This window comes from Sminthopsis crassicaudata, chromosome 1, assembly GCF_048593235.1.
Source record: "Sminthopsis crassicaudata isolate SCR6 chromosome 1, ASM4859323v1, whole genome shotgun sequence".
NCBI classification, from domain to species: Eukaryota; Metazoa; Chordata; class Mammalia; order Dasyuromorphia; family Dasyuridae; genus Sminthopsis; species Sminthopsis crassicaudata.
In genome coordinates this window covers 672,917,634-672,936,712 of record NC_133617.1, presented here as the reverse complement: position 1 = coordinate 672,936,712, position 19,079 = coordinate 672,917,634, and the positions used below count along the sequence as shown (strand labels likewise).

The following is a 19,079-nucleotide window of genomic DNA, read 5'->3' as shown; positions in this document are numbered from 1 at the left end:
GCGTCACCAAACTGCCCCTTATTTGTTAAATCTTAACAGGAACCCAATCTAGTAAAGAAAAAAATGCCAGGGGGTTATTCTCTCAGTAATAAGACCCAACACTGCTACTTTTCAGGGCTTAGCTTCAGTGTGCAAAGGTGTTTCTTTCCCTCTGCCCCCGCCCCGCTCCTTTAGCTATCACAATGCAATCCTATTTAATTCATGGTTTCCTCTGGGCTACTGTTTCTCTTAGCAAGGTTTGGTAGTAGACAGGAGTTGCTCTCTATGAATCCAGGAACTCACTCATTCCTCATCTAATCCTCATCTAATCCTTCATCCATCACTAAGCATGATCAGGGTGAATATTCCATTTATACTTACTTGCTTGTGAGTAGTCTCATCACCATCCAGTCCCGAGGAAATACACTCATCTTCATCAGGTTCCGAAATACACAGAAGATCTTAAGCAGGAACTCCTGGTATAGGAGAAGGTCATAACACGTTGGGTCATTAGTATCAACACATCTACCTATTTTCTTGGGCTCTAGTAGAGTCAATGGTGAGCCCTAGCCACCTAGAGTCACTTTGTCCTTCTGGAATTTTGGCTATCTCCTAACTTTGGGGTAGGTGGCTTCCAATTGATCTAAGTGTGGCCAAAGACTCTTGAGAAGATATGGTCATTGTGTGGGTTGGTCCATGAGCAGTACTTTGCATACTTAGCTTAATGCCCAAAGGTCTGCTGTTGAGAGATATTCCACATGAATGATTTGGGTTTGTTTTCTTTGTCCATCTACTGATGAGCTGTCCCTGGGTTGTACATTATACATTATGCTGCACTGTTTCTCTTATTTTAACTTGTTACCTAAGCCTCAGAATGCTTCAGCAGAAATAAAGCCATAAACCTCCATTTCAGATTAGGAACTTATCAGCAGTTTCTATTTTTCTCCTTGATATTGGAGTTCTATATAAGAGATTGGCTTTTACCATGTTAGTTTAGGGAAATAAAGCCCTAGGGCAGGTAGGTGAAGCACTGTATACACCCCTGAGTTGGGAATCAGGAAAACTCCTCTTCATGAATTCAAATCTGGTCTTAGACATTTACTAGCTGTGTGACTTTGGGCAAGTCACTGAACTCTGTTTGCCCAGCTGCTCATTTGTAAAATAAGCTTAAGAAGAAAATGGTGAATCAACTCTAAGAAAATCCCAAATGGGGTCATGAAGAGTTATATATGACAGAAAAATAACTTAACAAAATGGGTGTCCTTGCAGTGAGCATTGCCATAGACACACATTTTTCAAATTCCAAGTCAAGATCAGATAATGCACTTGGAGAAACTATAGCTTGGATGCCAAGGACTCTACATAAAGCAGCTCCTTGTGCGACAGACATTCCTTTAAAAGACAGGTGAGAAATGTAGCAAATATGAGTAGTTAACCGTATGAGAAGGCTAATGAATCTTGGTGGCTGTACAGCTGGATAATGACAAACGTGGCACCATGTTCTATTAGGGAACTATTCTGAAACACTCAACTTCTTTGTGCTTCCTGCTCTGGAGTTTGCAATTCAAGTTGCTGCAGCCATATAAAGGATAACGGTTAATGTGGCAATTGCCACTTTCCTACTGCTGACATCTTGGAATTGTGTATTAATGAAGGGAAATTATTCTATTAAGTCACTCAGTTACCACTGGGAGAAGTTGACAACCTGCAGTTTGAAGGAGATTATAATACCAGTTCCAAAGAAAAGCCGGATAGCTGTGTCTTCTCAACAATCCTACTTCATTTATTTCTTTGAAATACTAATCTTCTCCCTAAAAACTGGAAGCTAAAGTCAGTTTTCCATTCTTTTGTCTTCTCTAGCCATCACTGTTTAACAACCTAACAGACTGTTACTATAATATCTCGCCTCCTCCTACCTTTAGCTCATCCTTGCTCTGAAAGTTGTCCAGTAAATGTTGAAAATGTGTGTCTGACATCTGACGGAGTAGGGACAAGAGGCAAGACACATATTCTCCCTGTCAAACAATGGGAACAGACACACTTAGCACAGACAATTGCAAGAATTATTTCCCCAAAGTCCACCCAGGTCAAGGGAAAAGGGGTGGGTTTGAAATGGCCCCAATGTCCATGGAAAGATGGTGAAAACTATCAAGCTTTAGTGGTAACTAGATGGTACAGTGGATAGAGTTCTGGGCCTGAAGTCAGGAACCTTATTTTCCTGAGTTCAAATCTGGCCTCAAACACTTCCTAGCTGTGTGACCATGACTAGGCAAGTCACTTAACACTGTTCACCTCAGTTTCCTCATCTGTGAAATGAACTGGAGAAGGAAATGACAGACCACTCAAGTATGTCTGCCAAGAAAACCCCAAATGAGGTCACAAAGAATCGGACATGATTGAAACAAATGAACAACAAAATCAGGTTTTAAGGGAGCTTCATTTTCTGGTAAAGAAGTCTAAGTCTGGGGCAGCTAGATGGTGCAGTGGATGGAGTACCAGTTCTGAAGTCAGGAGGACCTGAGTTCTAGCCTCAGATACTTAATACTTCCTAGCTGAGTGACCCTGAGCAAGTCACTTAACCTCAATTGCTTCAGAAAAAAAAGAAGTCTAGGTCTGCCCAAAACAGGACATTTATTGCAACATAAACAAGATTGGACAGCGTCCTCATATCATAAGATCATTTAAAACTATCAACCCATAATGAGGAAGCATCTCAAGGTGAGAGATTAATGATCTTCCTCACAATTTTTCCTTGCAACAGGTTTTTCAGTTAACACTTTGCATGTATGGGCCTCTTCCCTTATTGTGAGGATTCTCATCCTGCCCCCTGTGGAGCAAAATTTCCCATAGAAGACTTAGACCACAGAGGGCCTCTGTGGTTCCATGGGTTTTCTGAAACTTAAAAGGCGAGGCAGCAATTAGAAAAAGAACTACACAGAATTCTAGAAAGTAGGAAGTTTAAGGGCTCAAAGACTGGAGATAAATAAGAAAGCACTGTGGAATGGAAGGCAGAGAATTTAGGGATAAAAATGAGAGTCCTTAACACTTCTTCAAGTCAGATAAGGCTCAAAGCGGCACTCAAAGGCCAAAATAATGGCAAGTCTGGGGTAGGACAGAGAATGAATAAAATAGCCAGAAAGATGTCTATCCTGGAAGATATGTGGGAAATAACTTCATTGTACATAATTGGTTTTTTTTTTTTTTTAGTACTCTTAAGATCAAGGGAATCTATTCGGATTCAATAGTTTTTGATAAAGAAATACAATTATTGTATATGTTTAAAGTTGAAAGAACAGTGGATAAAGAGTTGGATTCAAATCCAAAAAGTTCTGGGGTCGAGTCCCAACGGGGATGTATACTTGTGGAGGTAGTTTCCTCACTGGGAGTTTCTTCCCCCATGAAATCACAGATCTAGACCTATCTCAAATGAAGCTATATTTGTAAACAGGGCTCAGCATTTTAGTGCTTGCCATATAGTAGGCACTCTTTAAATCTTATTCCCTCCTATCTATGGATAAACACAAAGAATCACACATAAAAAGAACTTTAATAACTACAGTCCAAGCTCCTTGCTTTGGCTCTTTGTGAATATGTTTATAGGATTCCTCTAAAACAAGAGAATTCCTAAATAGAGGTCACTCAGGACACCAAGGGACCCTTTTATAGCAGGTGCTTACCAGTTATAGGCAGAGTGTCTTGTTGCATGAGACTGAAGTTGCTTCTCTTTCTGCCTCTTCCCATCCCCCAAACTCTCTTCTCTTTCCCTGGAATGCTTAGAGTTTAGCCTTTTCCCACAGAGGGTTTAACTCAAGAGATTAATTTTAATCCCCATCTGCCAAATGGAAGACTTTTTAAAAAAAGGGATTGCCAGCAATATCAGTCTTTCCTACTCAGAGCATCAGGAATAAAACGTCCACTCTGGAGCTCAGCAGTGCCAGGTCTTTCCTCCCTTCTGTTTCTCTTCTCCTCCTGGAATCCTACTCTCTCCTGTTTCTGCATTAAATCATATCTGCATGGCTACTATTTTCTAATAATTGTATATTTTTATCTCATCATATTTTTTGCCTAAATCTCTGATGCTCGAAGTTTAGTGACTGACAGCACAGACAGAAGCCAGAAGCTTCTCAACAAAAGCAAATTACAACTGAGCATCATTTTATCTTGCACATGACATTCACTTCTGCTAAGTTAGTATTCCATGATGACATCCAATAGCAGATTAGGGAGAGATTTTCTTTCTCACCCTCTCAGCATAGCACCTGGGAATCTTTCCGAACTGTCTCCACACCTTGGAAAATGACTGAATCCAGAAGTCAATGCCAGAAAGCATCAGGAAATTCAAGAGAGCTTTCCCTATAACCAATCCATTTTTTGTTTCTCTTCTAGAGAGGCGCAAATCTGAAATTGTGACTGGTTTCCGGAAGAAAGAAATGCCCCGTGACTCAAGAAGGAAAGGAGTCATGCTCTGATCAGTCATGCGGAGAGATGGCATGGGATGGAGGCGGTGGTGAGAGGGGTTGGTGAAGGGAATAAAGGTTAGAAAAGCAGGCAAAAGAACCTGATTGTTAGTTACTAACAGTGATTTCGGCTGTGCACTGCGGGCACCGCTGCCCCCTTACCGCCTCCTGAGACTGCGATTTACTCATGATAGTGAGCAGAGTCTGTAAGAGCACATCCAAGAGGCTCTCCACCATCATTTCAACCTCCTCCACTACATCTGCTTCCTGGAGCAAGCAGCAAGAAAGCAAACTGTTAGCATGTAGGAGACGGGAAAAGCCCCGTCGGCAGCACTTACGAAGGTAGTCATGTTAGGCACTGTCTTCTTGCTAGGATGTTCCACACCTGCACTGTGGCTGGGTTAGAGTTAATGGCCAGTGTACCTGGAAAGTCTAGGAGATAAGGGGAAAACCCCCTTAGATGTTTAGCAGAACATTCACACTGAAGACAATCTCAGGGCAGCCTCGTCTTCACTCATCAAACAAGGCAGAGGTGGACAGTTATCAAAGTGGGAAAACAAAAGTCTGATTTTAATCTCTACATCGGTTTCCCTGAAAGAAAAGCTATGAAGGATTTTTAACACTGAATAAAGCAAAATTCAAATGATCAGATCAGCCTCTACCCAGCGATACAATGATTGTTAAGTATAGAACAGTGGCAGATTTATCACTAACAAGCATTGAGGTATTTGGGTCCCTTTCAGGTCTTTCATCTCCTTCTAAGTTTTCTCCTTGGGAGATCCCAACCATTTTCAGTTCTCTGTCTGCACTTACAAACCTCAGTTTGGTAATTAAAGTCCCTCACCATCCAATCTACCTTCAGACTCATTTCACATTATTTCCTTCCACACTACTCTAAGGTGTGGCCTTTTTACTCATAAGTGGCTCTCCATTACCTATCTCTGGGCTTTGTTCTAACTCTTAGGACATGTTTGGAATGCACTTCCTCCTCAATTATGAAGCTTAGAATCCCTAGCTTCCTTCAAGAGTTAGGTCAAATGTTACTTTCTCCATGAAACCTGTCCTGATTCCCCTGCCTCTCTCACATTCTGTCCCATACTCAAATCAGTCTATCTACATTTTACTTACATGTGAGTTGTTTTCCCTAGTTACCTGAATGTATAGAGTTTCCCTTTTGGCTTTGAATAGCCAGCAGCTAGGTGCTTAATAAATGTTTACTTGTTTTACTAATTGCTGTGAGTTGGTCACATCTCTACTTTTCTATCTCCCTTCTTTGTGTGCCATTATCCATATCTGTGTCTTTTATTTCTACAAATAAGATGTAGACCTTATCACCAATTCAAATTGACTTGGGAAAGATGAAATACCCTTCCTTCTCAAGTGCCTACTGGTAATTTTCCTCTTTACAATACACTGAGATTGGAATCATTTTTGGTCCTTCTCCAAGTCTCTCATATTGAATCTTCAATCCTATTGTTAATACTTTAAAATTTTTATACAAAGAGTCTTGTTACCTCTTGGCTAGATCTCCTTGTCCCTTAGAATTTTTCTACTACTGTTTTACTACATCATCTTACTAGACTATAGGCTTCATAAAAGCAAAGACTATTTCTTAACTAAATTTTCCCTTTCCTTCATAGTGCAGCACTATGCTCTCTATATGGAATACACTTAATAACTACTGAATAAATTCTTAGCTATCAATTTGATCATCTCATTCTAATAGCTCCCTTTAGCAGTCATAAGTGACCTACAGCACAATTTTAAAAACTTTTCTTCATAATTCTTCTTTTTCTTCTTTTCTTGTTCTTGTTCTCCACCTCCTCTTCTTCCTCCTCCTCCTCCTCTTCTTCTCTCCCTTCTTATATTTCTCTTCCTTCTCTAACTCTTCCTCCTCCACTTATTTCTTCTTCTCTACATCTTCCTCCTCCCCTATTTACCATTAAAGGGTATGCTGGCTCCTGCCCTAGAATTTCCCTTCTCACCTGTCAAGTAACATTCATGCTACTTCAACTGAATCTGAAGTCCCTCCTTATCATAGTTCATTTCTCTGAATCACCTTTGCCTTCTTTTACTCTCAATGGCTCAAACTCTGTACATTTCCTTCAAATCCTTTTTGTTTCCTCATTCCACTTCTGCCTCAACATTTTCTCTATAGCTCATTCATGGGACCAATGGGTACAATGGGTACAATGGGTACAATATATCAGAGTTTCCATTCAGAGAACTTCAATTTAAAGTGCGATTCTTCCATCAAACTTCCATTGGTTTAATAAAATAATATAATTACCTATAACTGTGGTTATACATAATCTCCTGCTTTAGGTTTTGAAAAAAAAGAAAGGAAAAAGAAAGGAGAGACAGGGAAAGGTGGAAAGAAAGGAATAAATGTTATAATGAAAGCATTATTCTTAAAGGATAGTTAGTTGTATAGTTCATCTTATTTTCTTACATCCCCAGTGAGCCAAGTTTGAATCTTTTCAATTCTCAGCTTGCCTTGTACATTGTGGGTATTCAGTAGTTATTAAATCACTATGTCTCTGCTTCTCTCTGACCTCTGGGCTGTCTTACAGAACTAAAGGAAGATACTTTCTTCCAGGAAAGATTTAAGCAACTTGGCCCAACCTCATTGAAGCCATTTTGAGGGAATTCCTAGGAACTTACCAGAAATCCATAATTAATCTCTTTCAGGAAATACATTGAGAATATCAACATGAGACTTTTCAAGTCCTATAGATAACTGATATAGAGCTGGCAGAGGGAATTTAGAAAGTGACAATCTAATATAGATTTGTAGAAATGGAGTTCTTTTTTAAAGGAAAGAACACACTGTTAAAAATGCCAGAAGGTGTGTGTATGTGTGTACACACCCATAACACAGAGCTCATTTACTCCAGGATTCTCTCATTGCTAAGAGAAGCTCCCTTGAATGAATAATGCGCAGAGCAGTTCTTCTTGGTCTATGTCTGCTCATGGTAAAAACAGATTAGAGCTAGACCAGTGGAAAAGGGAGCCCATTACCAACGAACTGGTCTTGATGATGGAGAAAATGCTGCTGAGGATCCCAGAGCAGATCAGCAGCTCCTTTTGTTGCCTTAGGTGTAAGTGGATATGATGAAGAACCACAGGGAGAAGGATGCGTCTGGATTCTGCAAGAAAAGAGGCAGAGAATCCTAAGGTGACCTTTGGAAGAGGGCTGGCCATTTGTGTTAGCCTTGCTTGCCCAACCAAGCAGACCTAAATGGCTGCAGAAACAAGTCACTTGTGTCTGTAGCTTCCAAACAGGGCTGGGACTGGGTGATGAGTAAGGTTATTTACTTTTTTTTTCTAGAAGAGTCTGAAAGCCAAGCAGACACTTTTGAACATCTCATTTCCTCTGGTGAGCCAATTTCTGTTTTTCCAACAGAAATGATCGACAAACCACCCTACTTCCCTTCTACTCTCATTTTAAACATTGCCTGTAATGAGTGACATGTGGTACAGGGTGAGTCAGGGGAAGAGCTTCTGAATGAAATTATTTCAATGACAAACCCCTAAATTAATAGCACATCTCACAGTGAAAAGTCCATTTAAATAGCACATCTGGCCTTAACTACATTGACTGGATGTGGAGATTTGATGTGAATTACCATTTGTTCATCTCAATCCAGTTCTGAGTGGCCCTGCATACATATCCGCTTATACCCCTTCTCTATTACAGCTGCTAAGCACACAACGATTTCACCTCAATCTGTTATTGCTCTGTTTCAATAGCAATAGACAAAATGAGGGCACATCCTTTGATAATCAGAACAACTAATTGCCAAAATTTGTTCTCCTGCATGAATTTAGATGACTATCTTTTTTTCTTTCTCCTAATATCATTTCAAGTCTCATTTATTCAGGGCATGAAACAGCACATAGAGCCTTGGCTAGGTTCAAGAAACTTGCTTTCTCTACATCGGAGGTTTCTAACCTAGAGTCCATGGCTCCCTAAGGGGTCCAAGAATAGATTTCAGTGTGTCTGTGAACTTGGATGTGAAAAAAATGCATCTTTATTAATCTATAATTAAAATTTATAATTTCCTTTAATTGTGAATGTGACAAATCATTGTTCTGAGAAGGGGCTGATAAACTTCATTTAGACTGCCAAAGGTTTCCATGACATAAAAGGGGTTAATTATTAAGAAGCCCTGTTCTCTAGATTAGCTTTGCCTCTAACTCACCGCTAACATCTGGAAACCTTATTTTTTCCATCTATGAAACGTTGATAACAATATATTCTGTATGTAGTTCACAGCAGTGATGGGAGGTTGAAATAGGATTAGAGAGACAAAAATGCTTCAGAAATAATAATACTATCCCCATGAAAATAGTACCAGCTTCAAACTTCCAAGGAAAGCTAGCTCTATATAGGAAGACAAGCACAGAATATTGTATTTCTGGTATAATTGGGAGGAAGTGTGTGTGGGGGGGTCTGGCACATGTGCAGATGTTGAGCTGGTGCAGACTTGGGGAAAGGAGGCTGATCAGGTCTGTGCATGCGCCAGCTTTATTATTATGATAAGAAAAATGTTTTTACTGTGAAGGTTATGCTGATAACAATTATTTGAAGTATCCTATAAGTTGTTCATGGTTTTTTGTTTGTTTTTTGTTTGTTTTTGTTTTTTACCAGAGAAGGAAAACAGGCGGCTATCTACTGTGCGGGCAATAGACTGAAGTTTCACCACGTCCATGGACTGGCCAATGTGCACCGTACTGGGCATACTCCCCAGAGTCCCTCTCACAAATTCTGCCACCTCCTGCACGGTGAACATCTGCAACAGCTCATCAAAGATAGCGGGGAAAGAGTTCAGCAGAGCAGCCTGCAAAAGGAAATCAGAGATGCTGTTATTGGCAGTCAGGCTGTACATGCTGCTAGCTGGTCTATGACTGTCTATGGTGGCAAGGCTTGGACTGACATGCTCACCTTATCTTCCCTACTGGTTCTGAAAGAGGGCAGTCTATGGGACACGGGAACTACTACTGAGTTCTTCTGTCAGTTAGATGGTATAACTTTTTAAAAAGTTTGTTTATTTTTAATACACATTGTTTTATGAGTTATGTTGGGGGAGAAAAATCAGGGCAAATGGAAAAACTATGGGAGAAGAAAAAGAAACAGAAAAAAGAAGTGCACATAGGATTGTTGATTTATATTCAGTCTCCTTAGTCCTTAGTTCATGTTTGCAGATGACATTTTCTGTCCAAAGTCTATTGGGATTCCTTTGGATCAAAGAACTATTGAGAAGAACCAAGTCTTTCATAGTTGATGAATGCACATTTTGCTATTACTGTGTACTAGTTCTGCTTGTTTCACTCAGCATCAGCTCGTGCAACTCTTTTCAGGTCTTTCTAAAATTAACTTGTTCATCATTTTTTATAGAACAATAATCCATTACCTTCATGTACCACAACTTATTCAGCCATTTCCCAAATGACGGTCATCCACTCCTTTTCCAATTCTTTGCTAAGATGATGTTAACTTTTAATATGAAGTAGAAACAGTGGTCACAGGAGGACAGCAAGACCCCACCTCTGAATGGCTCACTAAGTGATTTCTTTTTTATTAGAAAGATGGGGAAAAGTCTTAGGACTTTTGTAACTATTTTTACACAGCACCCAATTAAGAAAAGATTCCCTTTGTTTGGAAGGCAATCTTGAGTTCCGAGGTTTTGCTCCTGAATAGATTTAGAGATGCGTAAGCCTTCCAAAGGAAGTGGCTGGTGTCAGAAAGGAGACCTGAAGCCGCTCTGTATGTCACAGCTCAGGAGTCTGCTAGCCCCAGGCCGACCATAGTGAACTTGAAAGCTTCTTACTTCTCCAGGAGGAATGAAATTATTTTCAATTATGCAAATAGAAGACTCTGCAAATTATCTCCTTCGCAAGGAATTACCACCACTCTCAAGGGTAAATCCAAAATGGCCAGAAGTTTGGAGTTTTTCAGGCATGAAATTCTCTAAAGAGGATTGTGTTAAAAGCAAATACTGAAATTTCAGAGTTGAATAGAATCATCTAGCCAAAATCTTCATTTTAACAAATAGAGAAGTCAAGGCTCCCAGAGTTCAACTTCATGATGTAAAAGAGTATTTTAGTATTTTTAGTGACTGAGTACAGAGGAAGGTGCAAGTTTTCTCGTGCCCAGCCAGGGAACCCTTCACTACACTGAGCAGCCTTTTGATGGCATGGCACAGTGATTTTGGGGACCCACATGGGAATATTTCCCCAATAATGTCAGGGACAGTGGAGAGAATTCTTACTACCTTCAAAGCCTAGTCAGACCAACTTACAAATTCCCCAGACTTTCTTTATTGGGAATAATTATGGTCATGATGCCAAAGATCTGTCCACATGGCAAAAAAATGGCCATTTGTGTTAGTCCCTTTCTTCTTCTCTTAGGCTTAAGATCTGAGCCCCAAATTTAGAGTAGCTCTTACTCTTAAGGTCTGAGATCACTAAAGCAACTAGAAAGAGGAGGAACACCAGTTCTATAAAGGACAGAGGGGAAAGACTTATGGGATCACCAGGAAGCTTCATTATAGGCTCTCTCATCTATTAAGTGACATTTACTCTGCAGTAAGGCAGGGCTGGCTGGCAAATTATGTGTATGTGCAAATTTGACCTAGAGATTTCTGAGGTTTCTGTTGGGTATTAAGACAGCCCTTGTTCACAAGGGTCATTAGGTACCATATGTCTTGGCTTTCTATCTTCCCTGTTGAGCATAGGGTCCTGTGACAGCAAGGGGGAATTTCTTATTATGGTTAGAACTAGGTCCAAATTATACCAGTGAAAGTTTTCAGACATAGGAAAAAAAGAGGAGGCAAAGAATTCATTGGTATTCCTAAGAGGTCATCACACTCAAGTTTTTGTCCCTGGAAGTATGAACTCTGCTGTGCCTTGTTCACAAGGATGAGAGAGAGAAAATTATATTGTTGAATCTCCTGTGCTACACATGCTTAAGTCATCTAACAGATAAATCAAAGACATAAAGGAAGCTAAGGAAAATTTCAGCCCCAGCAAAACATTATGAGTGGAGGTGATAAAGCTGAATCTCTGCTTATTATCTTGACAGAGCCAAGATGTGGGACAAGGGCATTCCTGAAATTTTCAGAATTAAATTTGCTTTTGCCAGTTTCCTGTATGCTTCCAAAGCTTATTCTCTGGATAAGAGGAGGAACAGTTGCTTTGAATCTATATGGAATGTTGGAATAGCAGGAGCAGATGGGCTGGGGGAGGGGAAAAGGTCACTCAATTCACCCATCTTGAAAGGTATGTAGGAGAGCTCTAACTTACAGAATTAAATGATGACCTTGAGATAGCCCTGCTGTTCTGTGAGGTACAACTGCCAGCTTTGTTCACCTGTCCTCTGAGATGGAGAAGCCTGGGTGGCAATTGGAGGCAGGGGTAACAGAGTGGCAAGTAGAAAACACAATGTAGACTTTTCAGATATTAGATATGACAGTTTGCACGGGTAGAGCTAACTGATCTAAGGTGATGAGGAAAGCTATCTGATTTCTTTTTGGGAGGAATGGAAACCAAATGAACATTTTTTTCAGCAGACTTGCTTCAATGATATATTCATATTGTTAAACCAATCCCATGGTTTTTTTTTATCTCCAACAGAAATGATACAGCAACACAAAAAAGAAAGCCTGAGTGGACTCAGGGAGAAAAGGTCTGTAGAATGTCTAAGGCAGCGGTCCTCAGACTTTTTACATAGGGAGCCAGTTCACTGTCCCTCAGACTATTGGAGGGCCGGACTATAGTAAAAACAAAAGCTCACACTCTGTCTCCACCCCTCAGCCCATCTGCCATAACCCGGCGGGCCGCATAAACGTCCTCAGCGGGCTGCATCTGTTCCGCGGGCCATAGTTTGAGAACCCCGGTCTAAGGCTTTCCAGTTATCTCTTGCTAGAACTAAGATGTGCTGATGCAAGTTCATTAATTCACACTGTGATTACTAAGAAGATTCAAATATCCAATATATTTTCTGCCTGGTAGTCTGGTAGTTGTATGTTAAGTCTTAAGAGTATAAAGAGGTAGAAAAGTTGCATTCATTTTTTAAAAAAAATTGAACTTGTCATTTCTTTGGTATCAGGAAGTTCCATTTAGAAAACTCTCACTACAGAATGGCAATTATTCTGAAACTTGTGTTAGAAGGATGCTGTGGGTCTTGGGAGATTAAATGACTGGTCCAGCGTCACCTAGCCAGTACATATGAGAAGAAAGACTTGAACCCAGCTAGCTCTTTTTGGTTCTGAGCCTGGATCTCTAGCAACAACGTCATACTTCTCTTCATCCATTCTTCTCTAGAGATCTATTCAGCTGGAAACCAATGCATACTATATTGTATAATAAATTGGAAAGTTCTGCAGAGGTACTTCCATTTGAGTGGTAGGAACACAAAAGAAACTCTCAATTATGATTAAAAATCTGGTTCCAGAGCTACATTGTAACTAACCTGTGTGAAAAGGAGTGTTTCAGAGCTTCGGCTATCCAAGCTCAGGACAAATCGGATGGATTGGAAAAGTTCTTGAATACTGGATCGGAATTGTTCTTCTTCCATTCCACAGGTAGCTCTGGAGTAAAGTATTCGAGACTGGACAATGAACTTGAAAAGGTATTCCAAAGCCTTAGGGAAGCAAGAAGAGAGTGAAAATGAAAGCTATAAAGAGAGAAGGAAAGGAAGTAGGTAGTAAAATGGAAGAGTTAGTAAATTAAAATTTGGTGCAATGTAAAATTATAATGAGCAGAATTGTATTTTCTTTTAGAATGTGTTTTCCAAAAGACAATTCTCAAAATGACGATAAAGTTGATTGCCTCTTTCTTATAGGTGAGCTCATCATATGGCTTTAAAACTATTTTCTTGGGTACTAGTATTATGGAACCATGGACTAATATTGGAAATATATGGATAGAAGGAAAAGGCAGAAATTTGGGCTACGTAAAAATTAAATTTCTGCTAATTTCTTTTAATGGGTTTGGGAATAAGCAGCACCAATAAAAATAATGGTAATCTTTCTTTGAATTTATATAGTATTTTTATTTCAAGGAATAAAGGCATCATCTTCTCTTCATAAGAGTAGCCTAGGGTCTGGCAATGGTATTTATATTTTACACTCATGGGCACAAAAATATGGTGAAATGACTTGTTCAAGGATGTTTCACAGCAGGCTGAGCTCACATTCCAGATCTTTCATTTCTCAGTCCAGCTGTTTTTCCACAAATAGTTCATAAACAACATGAAAGATAAAGGCATCTAATTTATTTCTGGAACTAAGCTAGAGTTTGTGATCTCTCTTAATGTCCACAAGCAAAAGGAGACTTTTGCAAAACAGGCTAAAGATGGAACAACAGGTTTGCTTATCCAAAAAAGGGGCAGATTTCCTAAGATAATTGAGACTCTTGGCTGTGATGAAATCAAAGAGACATTAGGAAGAAACTCATCCAAGAAAGGAAGGTTGGAACAGTTGATTGAAATATATAGAAGAAAACTCTATTCTCAAGCTTCTCTATACATGACCTACCTATCTGTCAACGGGATAGCAAAAGAAAATTCAGTATTCTGCTGCTCATACAGAGCTCTCTTGGCACTGGGGACTCTATTGGGGGAAAAATTGCCTTCTATTCTTTTTGGATCAGGAGATTATTAAATTAGAGTCATAGTATAATTTATTCTTTGTTACATGTGCTACAAGCAATCTTTTAACTATTGGCCTGTACAAGCATAGTCAAATTTGTTATTTTCTAACATTGAAGAACTGAAATGAAATAAATATAAACAAAGTACAACAAATTGTATCTCTGTCTAAATGAATTGTTATTTTAAAGAAAAAATGTAAAACCAGTAAAGTCCCCATAATTAACATTAATGGGCAAAAAAGTACTTTGAAGTATAGGATTGTGGAATTATTGACATTTGTTATTCACTTAATTAGTATGATAAAAAAGAAAAATTTGAAAACCCCTGAAAATTTTAGCATAATATTAATTTGTTGTTTTCAATTACTTTTGATAATTTTTCATCTTTAATTTTTTTTACAAGTTTAAATTTCAGCACTCGGTTATCCCTTTAAAATCTGAATATCCTTATCTGATCTGTATTCCATAAGGCTAAGTGAGTTATGCAAATATCAGGCCAACCACCTTCCAAATATATTCAATTTTCAAAAATAGGCTATAAAGAGTATTAAGCTATGAAAGCAAAATTTAGATCATGTCCAGTTTATGAATTGGAAAAGAATACTTTTTTGTTTATAAGGAATAATGTACATTTTCCTGATACAAAGCAAGTGGTATAATGCTAACTGACATATAGTTAAGTTCCCCCCTTTAACATGTTACTTTACAATTAATTTTACCATTGATTATTAAGTCACTTGTGAGAATCAAACTTGGTGAATAGAAACAAGAATATTAAAGACAAAGTTTGCTAAGGGAAATAGTGGGACAAGATCCATATTCTTAGATAATAATATCCCTTGCTTTTCTCCTGGAAGGAGAATTAAAATAACAGAATAAATATGACAATTTCTGAATATCATCAGGAGAATCGATTAGACCTGATGAAGTAACCCCATTTATTAGACACAAGCATGATACCTACCCTCATGGCTTCTTGAATATGGTCCTGTCGAACAAGTTCTGCTGAGCGGTCCATGTACCACTTTAAACAACGGATCAGTTCTCTGTGGAAGAGACACATGAATGTTGGAGTGGCAAAGCTTGAAAACTTGGGGCTGGCAGCCTTTGATTTAGGATCATGTACTAAAGAAGGCTGTCCTATGCAGTGAGCGTTAGAGGCAAGAGGTAGATTTATGATAGTGATGTATAAATATGTGATAGGAAGGATTAGGAAAATATTCTATTGTAGAATTAGTAAACAGGTTTTAAATCAGTAAATTGTCAATAAATCAACTTCAGGGATGAAAATGAAAAGCTTCTCTGACCTTAAGAAATAAAACTGCATTGGTAGATTTCAAGTCTACAGCTGGCCATGGGAGAGATAGTTTGGGGATGGAATAATTTTCCCTTCATTCCCAACACCACAGCATATGAAATGGTTTCCTCTTTTACCTCTTCATAAAGACAGGCAGCATCATTTATTTGTTTATTTATGATGCAGTTGGTTACTAATTTGGCCACAATCTGCCATGCTTTTCCCTCACTGAAAAGGATTTTTTCTTTGTCCCTCTCATATTGGGGTGGGAAATCAGTGGGCTATGAGATACTGGGGGAGAGCCAGACATTGTTCTTATGAGCAGGCATTCTCACCAGACTGTGTGGTTCTTCTGGAAACATTTTCTTATGACAAAGACCTATGACTACCCAATAATGTTCCTGAACTCTTCTGGTTCTTGGAGATAGGACAAAGTCTAGATTTCAAATGCTTTCTCCTTAGGAAATCAAGATACTTTAAGAAATATTTATTTTAGAAAGCAAGATAGAGTAATTTCACAAAGTTTTCGTATTAAATATCATCTGACCTTTGATAACCACTAAATTGGGATTTTGATCCCTTCTACCTAAAAGACAAAAGGCCAAACAAACAAAAAAAACCCAAAAAGATAGTGGTCAAATGGGGCTTACTTGTATGCCAATGCTCCAGCAAAGTGCTTCTGGATGTATGTGTCCATCACAGGCCGAAAATGGAAATACTTGCTGTCCCGGAGCAGATTAATGATGAACACCTGAAGGAGATTACAGAAGAGTATCATGACTCATTAAGAGAATTAAACAAAACCCCTGGAAGGTTATGGGAGTGGACATTCTTGATTTATTTAAGGAACAATGAAACATTAATATTTTATCTACTTGTACTCATAAATATTTTATTTCAGTAATTTATCTCCTCAAGGGCCATGGGTCTCTATCTTTAGACCTTAAACACCACTCTCTTCATCAATGTAATACAGCAGAATGGAGAACTTATAGACAATATCTTCTAACATACCTTGGGATGACTACTTACCAGGGACTGAAAGACTAAAAGACCATATTTTTCAGTATTATCATCCAAAATCACAAATAGTGTATCCAAGATGTCTTGCAGAAACTGAAAGAGTATAAAAAACAAAGGGAATTGGTTTCAAACATCCTACTTCATTTAATTCCTTAAAAAGAAAAGGAAGAATCCAGTACTTTAGCTGGGCAAATTCCTACAAACAATCAGAACTAGTATTTTAAAAAACAACCACAAATTGTGCTGAAAGATAACTTGTGTTATAGAGGTCTTTAGAGTATATGAAGACACTGCATAAAAATATCTTGAGTTCTATCAAGGTTCCCCCTTTTTGAATGAGTGCTAGATTAATTGATTATAAATGATTTATAGTTAATTAAGAAGAAGAAAAGACCTAAAGATATAGGAAACACATATGTGAACAATTTGAAAATGAAACAATGAATTTTTATTAGCCTGAAATCTTGATGGAATTGTGTGTGGCTCACATATTCTCACAATAAATTATATTAAAGCACAGAGTTTGATTGTAAGTAAAAAAAATTCATTCTCATACAAAAAGGTTCAACTTTATGACGTAAGACATAGTATTTTGGTAATCAGAATGTATGTTATCGCTTGGCTATATAATAATAGCTGCTTATATTATGTACTACTTTAAGGAGACTATGCACATTTACAGCAAGAGCTTTTTTAGTAAAAAAAAAATTATGGGACCCAGGGAGGAGGAAGTTGTTAGGAAAAAAGAGCTTCAGGTGAAGAAAGGAGATCTGGTTGGCTGGTTTCTTTTGATCTAGAGCACTTATAGTTCCAATATAGAAAAAATCCTCAACAACAATGAAGGCAGAATATGATAAGAATCTAGAGGTACCATATTCCTATAAAAAAGAACAAAATAAGATGAAATGAAGCTAACATTCTGCTGATCAAAATCTAATCTTAGAATGGCAGTAGGTTCCAGTAAGTTTAACATGAATTAATGATGCCAAACTGAAATCTACTGGAAAGATATACTTCTTTTCATGGTGGAAAATACACACTCCCTATTGCAGGCTTCTTTTTGTGAATATTCCTTCTGTCTTATTGGTTAAAGATATATTTTCTTGTAATGAAAAATATGCCCAGGGTACATGGGAATTTATCTTAATGGCAGAAGTCCAATATGATTCTAAAAGAACTTTTTTTTTTATTCTGTAGGAACTTAAAAAAAATTATGCCCATCTGGTCACTTGGTGGAAATGAAATTCAAAATGAGTTTCCAGCAAGCACTAGAGTAGAAAACAGGTTTTCAAAGTCTGATTTTGACTCAAAGATTTAGAATAAAAGGTTGAATTCAGTCCTATTCGACTGAATCTCATCTTCTTGTGTTTATTTTAATTTTTAATTAAAGTATTTAATATTTTCCCCTACTTATATTTAAAACAATTTCCCATTTGTTTTTAAAACTTTTGAGTTTCAAGTTGTCTCCCTTAAGAAATCACATGTGAAGTTATACAAAACCTTTCTATAAAAGTTATGTTGTGAAAGAAAACATAGATTTTCCACTCTAATGAAAAAAAACTCAAGAAAAATAAAGTTGAGAGAGAGAGAGAGAGAGAGAGAGAGAGAGAGAGAGAGAGAGAGAGAGAGAATATCCTTCAATCTGTATTTAGACACAATTAGTTCCTTCTCTGGGTACGGACAGGATTTTTATCTTATGTCCTTCAGAGTAGTAGTGGTCCATTATACTGTTGCTTCTTGTAATTTTTAAAAAGCATGTTGAAAGTGACCTCCCTATGCCAATTTGGTGCCTTGAATGTAAAAGGCTCCTTGGTTAGAGAAAGAGAGGCAGTGGGACAGAATACAAAGAGCTCTGGGTTTGAAGTTCAAATATTTTGATTTGATCTATCTAGAGCTCCTTCTTAAATACTTATGATCTGGAATAAATCTTTATTCTTTATGAAAAGATAGTGGGACTTTTGGATCTCTACACTCCCTTCTAGTACTAAACATATAAACTTAGTAACTGTCTCAAAGCAAATTGACATTACAGACAGGGATGAATAAGATCTTTTAGGATGCATTTCAGACTCCAAATCCCATATTTAACTTCTAAATCTCAAAACGTATTTCAATTAAAAAAGTATTTTATTAAAATCCATTGTCTAGGGTCATATTCTTAGGAAGGATGGTTCATCTCAGCTTCAGTGAGTGGTAGAGACATTTTTGGAGCCAAGAAAGGACAAGACCTCATTCAAGATTATACATGATTTTTGAAAAGAACCCTAGACTGGAACAGTAGCTTGTTATCATGTTCCCAGTTTTCTCTGGATCAGAAGATGAGAATTATGGCTAAGGCTTCAATTTCAAAGTGATCTGTGAAAAGTGGCTATCTTCACAGGGAAATCATGGCAGTTCATTTGGATCCAAGGTTGGGGAGGGGAAGCTGGGATGGAAGAAGAATAAGGACTATCTGAACAAGTGATAGCTAAGTTAGTTATTTAATTAGCATTTGTTGAGAATAAGAAAAAATGGTTAGACATCTAGTTCTTTGAAGAGGGAGTCTACAGAGCAAGAAGAGACAGTGGTCAGAGAGGAGAAAGGTAAAACAAATCCAAGGCAGCCTCAACACAGAGTACTTGTTTTCCACTGGCCACAGTAGTTTTTACCAGCATTTATTTTGTCAT

The 19,079-nt window shown here is 38.1% G+C and overlaps 1 protein-coding gene across 6 annotated transcripts in view; it reads right to left on the bottom strand.

Annotated features, from left to right (window-relative positions):
• Positions 1–19,079, bottom strand: part of DOCK3 (dedicator of cytokinesis 3) — a 499,318-nt gene that overhangs the window by 78,896 nt on the left and 401,343 nt on the right. For 5 of the 6 annotated variants that reach the window (XM_074283356.1, XM_074283357.1, XM_074283358.1 and 2 more), the window contains 9 exons: positions 16,423–16,506; positions 16,041–16,141; positions 15,058–15,139; positions 12,913–13,083; positions 9,088–9,280; positions 7,458–7,585; positions 4,557–4,703; positions 1,896–1,994; positions 361–455 (listed from right to left, as the gene is read on the bottom strand). In XM_074283356.1, coding sequence (XP_074139457.1) covers positions 361–455; positions 1,896–1,994; positions 4,557–4,703; positions 7,458–7,585; positions 9,088–9,280; positions 12,913–13,083; positions 15,058–15,139; positions 16,041–16,141; positions 16,423–16,506 — 1,100 coding nt within the window. The remainder of the gene's footprint in view (positions 1–360; positions 456–1,895; positions 1,995–4,556; positions 4,704–7,457; positions 7,586–9,087; positions 9,281–12,912; positions 13,084–15,057; positions 15,140–16,040; positions 16,142–16,422; positions 16,507–19,079) is intronic. The other variant, XM_074283359.1, reaches the window with a different exon arrangement.